This window comes from Crinia signifera, chromosome 2 (assembly GCF_055691185.1).
Source record: "Crinia signifera chromosome 2, ASM5569118v1, whole genome shotgun sequence".
NCBI classification, from domain to species: Eukaryota; Metazoa; Chordata; class Amphibia; order Anura; family Myobatrachidae; genus Crinia; species Crinia signifera.
The window spans coordinates 275165886-275173680 of NC_139218.1; the positions used below are offsets into that span (position 1 = coordinate 275165886).

General features: G+C 45.2%; 1 protein-coding gene across 1 annotated transcript; it reads left to right on the forward strand.

Annotated features, from left to right (window-relative positions):
* The first annotated feature begins 4926 nt into the window (after nt 1–4926).
* Nucleotides 4927–7151, forward strand: LOC146057427 (E3 SUMO-protein ligase ZBED1-like). The gene is made up of 2 exons (XM_083168654.1): nt 4927–6080; nt 6342–7151. Exons 1-2 carry the CDS (start codon nt 4990–4992, stop codon nt 7003–7005), a joined length of 1755 nt encoding a protein of 584 aa, XP_083024780.1. The 5' UTR covers nt 4927–4989; the 3' UTR covers nt 7006–7151.
* The last annotated feature ends 644 nt before the right edge of the window (nt 7152–7795 follow it).

Here is a 7795-nt window from a genome sequence, read left to right on the forward strand (position 1 = left end):
CCGTCAAAATGTCGACATGGGGTTTTTCTATTTTTTTTTACTGGAATGTTGACATGGTCGACATAGACACAGGTAAAAGTACCCCGCGTCCCCTCGCATGGCTCACTGCACTCGCCATGCTTCGGGCTTGGTGCCTCGCTGCGCTCGGCACACTATTTTATTCTCCCGCTGCACCCTAGTGGATGATAGGGCATGAAATACCGCCTGTCGGCACATGTCGTCTCAAAAAAACTGTGAAAAACCCCATGTCAACCTAATGACCCTGTCGAACTAATGATCCTGTTGACCTAATCCATGTCTACCTAGCCTCATGTCGACCTTTCTGCATGTCTACCTAGACACATGTCAACCTAAAAGCATGTCGTCCTAATTGTGTCGACCTAATGACCTAACAACTAACTTGCTGGTGACCCAATGACCGGCAATGCCGGGCAACCAAGCAGTTCCTATTATCTTCTAGAAGGTGCTAAATAAATAAGAAATAGATTCTGATTGGTTGCCCATAGCAACATCCCATCTGAAATAGAACTCCCATCTTTCCTCTAAGTTATCTTCCGACAGTATACTTTTGCACTTTAGAATTATGGGCTTTATTCTAGTTCACTCTTTCTGACAAAATCCTTCTTAGATAGACAGAACCACGTGCACTGCGGGGGGGAGGGGGCTATGTAAAATATGCATACAGAAAAGGATGTGGGTGAGTTATTTTGTTTCTGTGCAGGGTAAATACTGGCTGCTTTATTTTTACACTGCAATATAGATCTCACTTTGTAGTAAAACCCCACCCAAATCTAATTCTCTCTGCACAAGTTACATCTGCCCCACCTGCAGTGCACATGGGGGTTATTCTAGTTCATTCTTTCTGACAAAATCCTTCTAAAGCCCTGTACACACGCTTAGATTTTTGCCTGTTTTCGATTCGATTTTGCTTATAGAAGCAAAATCAAATCGAATCCTAATCGAAATCGAATGGCTTTTGTGTCACTTTTGATCTGCTTTCGATTCGATGCGCGCTCCCGTTTTCACCAAATCGAACACAAAAATCTTCTATGCAGCCAAGGAAATCTCAATTCGATCCAGTAAATAGAATGAGTACATTGTGCCTACATTGTGAAATCCAAATCGAATCGAATGCAAAAGTACAGATCTAATGCCAAATCTAATGGGAAGATCCAATGCCAGATCTAATAGAAAATCGAATCTAACATCAAATCTAAAGCAAATCTAAGCATGTATACAGGGCTTTAGATGGACAAAACCATGTGCACTGCGGGTGGGGCAGATGTAACTTGTGCAGAGAGAATTAGATTTGGGTGGGGTTTTTCTTCAAAGTGAGATCTATATTGAAGTGTAAAATCATGCAGTCAGTATTTTCCCTGCACAGAAACAAAATAACTCACCCAAATCTAATTCTCTCTGCACATGTTACATCTGCCCCCCTGCAGTGCACATGGTTTTGTCCATCTAAGAAGGATTTTGTCAGAAAGAGTGAACTAGAATAAGGCCCAATATGCCTTCCAAAGTACAATTTGAAAAAAATCTAGTAGTAGGGGATAGAATGATGGATGTTACGTGTGTTATGTCATAATTGGATAGACATATATCAGTGCTATGGACTGTAGAAAAATAAATAGCAAAAAGGGTAAATTCAGGGCCGGTGCAAGGCACCGGAGTGCCCCAGGCGAGTCGTCGGGGTGGGGGCGCCCCGGTGCCGGGGGGGGTGTACCTGTTCTGCGGCTGTGTATATAAAGCTTGCGGCGGCAGCGGGGGGTCCCTGCAGTCAAGAAATAACGAGCGATATCCGCCTGGCTACGCGGAAGCGCTTCTGTTGTGAAAACAGTGGCCGCACGGCGCACGCTGATTGGCTGAATCTCAGCCAATCAGCGTGCGGCCAGTGTTTTCACAACAGAAGCGCTTCCGCGTAGCCAGGCGGATATCGCTCGTTTACTATCCCGAAAATACGTCAATTCGTATTCGTATTGATGTGCTATCAATACGAATACGAATTGCCGTTTTTTCCGGATTGTAAATGTCAAAAATAAGTGTATTTCTGGATACAGATACACCTTTTTTTTACAAATTTCCTTTAGTAAATTTCCCCCACTGTATGCATTGAAAGATTTGTAGCACTTTGTATATTCTCCCTAATCCTGTTTTCAAATTACTGTTATCCTTATTAAGGGGTGTACAGGCAATTCGATCTGGCAGCCGTCGATACCAATTTGATATCGATGGCTGCCAGACCAGGTGGGTGCTGGCATCAAAGAGGAGGGAGGGATGGACGGCGCAAGGACGGCATGCAAGGGGGATGCCGCATTGAGCAGCATGGGACAGTATTTGATCTACTAGATCGAAGCCAGGCAAGTCTATTTCTGCTTTCGATCCCGATGCCGGATTGAATCTGCATCTAAGCAGCTAAACACTGTTCCATTCAGGGTCATTTTTGATTCGATTTGGACTATACATTATATATATATATATATATATATATATATATATTAGTGGTGGGCAGATTAACGCGTTATTATCGCGTTAACGAAAAAACATGTTAACGCCGATAATTTCATTAACGCGTTAACTCGTACGTCACGTGATCCGGCTGATCTCAGACCCGGAAGCCGGAAGAACAGCGCATTTTCGCGCCAAAACAGCAGCCGAGGTCCGCGCGCATGCGCATTGGCACTAGGAGGACGCCAGATTTTCGTGCCAAGACACAGCAGCCGAGGTCCGCGCGCGTGTGCATCGGCACTTGGAGGACGCCAGGACGTGTCTGCCGTGGTCCCCGCGAGTGTGCTGCAGCATTTAGAAGATGCCAGGATACCACTGCTGACATCCCCTTGCATGTGCTGCCACACTTGGAAGACGCCAGGATACCGGTGCAGAGGTCCACATGCATGTGCTGCTGCTGCACTTGGAAGACGCCAGGATAACACTGCAGAGGTCCCCGTGCATGTAATAGCAGAGGGGCTGCCAGATAGGAGGAGGGAGAAGATCCCCAGGTGCATAAGGAAAGACGCTGAATATCCAAAAGGGCTACATCATCATACCACCGTGAGTTTGCCTCGAGAGAAGGCTGTAATTACATGACTAGTATAAAGGGGGTCATTATGAATGTGAGCAAGGACGCTGTGTAGTCTACATGAGGGGAGGATGTCACTGCAGGCCCATACCAGAGGGGTAACATGAGGGGAGGATGCCATGCCAGAGGGGTACATGAGGGGAGGATGCTACTGCAGCCACATAACAGAGGGGTGGATGCCATACCAGAGGGGTACATCAGGGGAGGATGTTACTGCAGCCCCATAACAGAGGGGTGGATGCCATACCAGAGGAGTACATCAGGGGAGGATGCTACTGCAGCCCCATAACAGAGGGGTGGATGCCATACCAGAGGGGTACATCAGGGGAGGATGCTACTGCAGCCACATAACAGAGGGGTGGATGCCATACCAGAGGGGTACATCAGGGGAGGATGTTACTGCAGCCCCATAACAGAGGGGTGGATGCCATACCAGAGGGGTACATCAGGGGAGGATGCTACTGCAGCCCCATAACAGAGGGGTGGATGCCATACCAGAGGGGTACATCAGGGGAGGATGCTACTGCAGCCCCATAACAGAGGGGTGGATGCCATACCAGAGGGGTACATCGGGGGAGGATGTTACTGCAGCCCCATAACAGAGGGGTGGATGCCATACCAGAGGGGTACATCAGGGGAGGATGCTACTGCAGCCCCATAACAGAGGGGTGGATGCCATACCAGAGGGGTACATCAGGGGAGGATGTTACTGCAGCCCCATAACAGAGGGGTGGATGCCATACCAGAGGGGTACATCGGGGGAGGATGTTACTGCAGCCCCATAACAGAGGGGTGGATGCCATACCAGAGGGGTACATCAGGGGAGGATGCTACTGCAGCCCCATAACAGAGGGGTGGATGCCATACCAGAGGGGTACATCAGGGGAGGATGTTACTGCAGCCACATAACAGAGGGGTGGATGCCATACCAGAGGGGTACATCAGGGGAGGATGTTACTGCAGCCCCATAACAGAGGGGTGGATGCCATACCAGAGGGGTACATCAGGGGAGAATGCTACTGCAGCCTCATAACAGAGGGGTACAAGCCACTAGGGCTGGGGTAATAGGGTGGGTACTGTATTTCACTGGGGATGGGGTGAGTACACAATTCTAAACAGTTCTATAAGTTTGCATGTCAGTGTCCAATACCTACCTTAACATTCCAGCAAACTTGGGTAGAACGATAAAGTGGCAGTACTAAAGAACGGATAGAGTGACATCACCGCAGGCTGTCCGGCAAGACGCGCAATTACCCAACTACTGACCAGCAGCAACGGGAGCATCGTGCAAGACTACAAGAGATCGTCTGAGGTTGAGGTAAGGAAAGGGGGTAATGAAAGTTGTAGCCTGCGGCAGCTTACTAAGGGCCCTTAATTTATTAACAGTTCATTATATAGCACAGCATATTCCATTGTGCTTTACAATGAAGATAGTGATAGAACAAACTTAGTATTTACAGACAGTCAAACGTTAGGAGGGCCCTGCTCGCAAGACATTAATCATTAATCATTAATCAGTGTCACTGCAAAACTGGGGTATAAAGTCTACTTTTTTTTTTCTATATGATACAGTAACAGTGCTCTTATGTCCCTTTTTATCATCTGAGGTTAGTGTATGGAAAGGGGGTAATGAAAGTTGTAGCCTGCGGCAGCTTACTAAGAGCCCTTTATTTATTAACAGTTTATATTATATAGCACAGCATATTCATTTGTGCTTTACAATGAAGATAGTGATAGAACAAACTGGGTATTTACAGACAGTTAAACATTAGGAAGGCCCTGCTCGCAAGACATTAATCAATAATCAGTGGCACAGCAAAACTGGGGTGTAAAGTCCACTTTTTTTTTTCTATATGATACAGTGGTCTTATCTTACTTTTTTTTCTGTCCCCCCTCACAGAAATGACTAAATGGAGAAAGGAACAGAAATATTACATGGACATTTTCATTTTAAATCTCTTCCAGACGGCAGAGTTGATAAAACCAAAGTTGTTTGTAAACACTGCAACGTTGAATTGTCTTATCACCGGAGTACTTCGAGTTTAAAGTATCATTTAAATGCAATACACAGCGTTGATTCCAGAAAATCACCCAACGAAACAAACAGTGCAGTGAGGCTTCGGCAGACTACGTTGGATACAACATATGGGAGAAGTATAGATAAACAAAAGCAAGAAAAGCTAACAAATAACTTAGCGAAGTGGATAGCTACAAGCTGCAGGCCGATTAGTATTGTGGAAGATGTCGGTCTCAAGAACATTCTTAGAATCGCAACGAATGACAGCACATATGAGCCTCCCTCAAGACGCACCATCACAAGAAGAATACATGACTTGTATGAAAAGGAGAGGACTACAAAAGCGACAGCGATACAACATGCACCACATGTTGCTCTCACTGGAGACTACTGGACATCGCTAGGTAACCATAATTACCTTGGAGTTACAGTGCATTATATAGATGAAAAGTGGGAGCTGCATTCACATGCTCTGACTGTAATGAAAACAGAAGAGAGACATTTTGCTGAAACATGTGCAGAACATTTTATTCATGTTGCACAGGAGTGGGACATTTCAGATAAAGTCAGCACACTTAGCACAGATAGCGCAAGAAATTTGATTGCCGCTGCAAGACATCTGCCTTTTGAACACGTCCCCTGCACTGCACACAGTCTCCAGCGTTCTATTACTGTATCTTTACAGAACAGTGCATTTGACAATGTCCTGGCCAAATGCAGAAAGGTTGTGGGCCACTTTAAACACAGTCCATCAAATGCTGCAGAATTAGAAAAACAACAAATTGAACATGGACAAAAGAAGGAGTCGCTTATACAAGACATTCCAACCAGATGGAATTCGACTCTGGACATGGTAAAAAGCATCTGCAGAAATGAACAGCCACTGAGGGATGTCCTCACCACACACAACACCAAGATTGCCATGCCAACTAAAGCTGAAATGGACAAACTGCAGAGGTTGGAAACGCTGCTGGAGCCCTGCAGGTATATTTTACATACATCATATATTTCATTTTCTCACTGTACTGTCTGTAAAAGATGTAGCATGAATGGGATGTAGTTACGATGCTGGCTCTCGGTATCCCATCGGTGAAGATCCTGCAGGGAGGGTTAAGGGTAGGACGGTTTAGTATATTTACTGGGGACTGTCTGAGTACTGGGATGCCACTGTTAGTATACACTAGAATTGTCAGAATTCTCCCATACCCAACAAAATGGGTTTGAATTTTTGTTTTACTGTTGCAGGTATGTGACGGAACTTCTGGGAGGAGAAAAGTATGTTTCGTGCTCTGTGGTTCTACCTGCTTTTTGCCATCTCTCTCGTGTCATGGCGAGCTCAGATGATGACCCTGCCTACGTGGTCAAATTTAAGTCTACATTCATAACAGACCTGGAGACACGCAAGGGAAATGCCAATCTTGCATATCTGAAGATTGCTAGTGCATTGGATCCAAGATTCAAAGACCTCAAGTGTATACCCAGACCTGAGAGGGTTGAGGTGTGGGCCTCAGTCACCAACTTACTCAAGGAACAGAGGTTTGCTGCAGAGAAACTGGTGGAAGCAACAACAGAGCCACCAAATAAAAAGTTAGCCCTATTGGCTGCTTCATCAGAGTCTGATTCTGAACAAGAGGAAGATTCAGTTGAGAACAGTGTGCGTCGATACAGAGCGGAGCCCACCATCAGTACAGAGTCCTGTCCGTTAGAGTGGTGGTCCAAACATGCAGGCTCACACAGCAGGCTGGCCTCTATTGCACAGAAGTACTTGGCCACACCTGCAACATCAGTACCCTGTGAAAGGTTGTTTTCTCTTGCTGGTCATATTGTGCAGAAGAAGAGAGTTTGTTTATCATCTGAAAATGTAAATAACCTGGTGTGTCTTAGCAACTGGCTTGGTGCTGAGGGCTAAATAGGTTACACACCTAAAAGATATCTGTCCAATCTGTCTGGTGGGAATAAAATCTGGTAATGTATGAGGGCATATAACAATCAATGGTGGGAATAAAATCTGGTAATGTATGAGGGCTATAACAAGCAACCTTTTCCTCCCAAACACTGGAAAACAGACAGTGGTCATTCATCATTCATTACATCTGTTGTATTGATATAACACATTTCTCGAAACAATTGTTTTTGTCTGTTTTCCAATGTTTGGGAGCAAATAGTTGATTGATGATTGTTCTTTGCTCTCATACCTTACAAATATTTGTTCCCAACAGATAGATTCGACAGATATCTTTTAGGTATGTACTCTAGTTGGAGGAATGGACAGTAAATGCCATCTGTGTATTCTTTTTTGGTGTGCTTGACCACTTCACTCTAACAGGGACACTTGCTACTGTACATAGGAGCAGATGTACTAAGTGTGAAGAAGGGATAAAGAAGTGATAAAGCAGTGAAAAGTGCAGGGTGATAAGGTACCAGACAGTCAGCTCTTGTCAAATCCATAATTATTGACCAGTGCATTATCACCTTGCACTTTTCACTGCTTTATCACTTCTTAATCCATACCTCCCAACATGACCCATTCCAGGAGGGATAGAATGCTCTGTTTCTGGACTTCCCTCTTATTTTATGATTGCCATCACCTGTTTTCAACAGGTTAATAATGGATAAGAAAGGTGTTCCACAACAGATGATGGCAATCATTAATCAAGAGGAAAGTCCACGAATAGAGCATTCTGTTTCTCCTGGAGAGG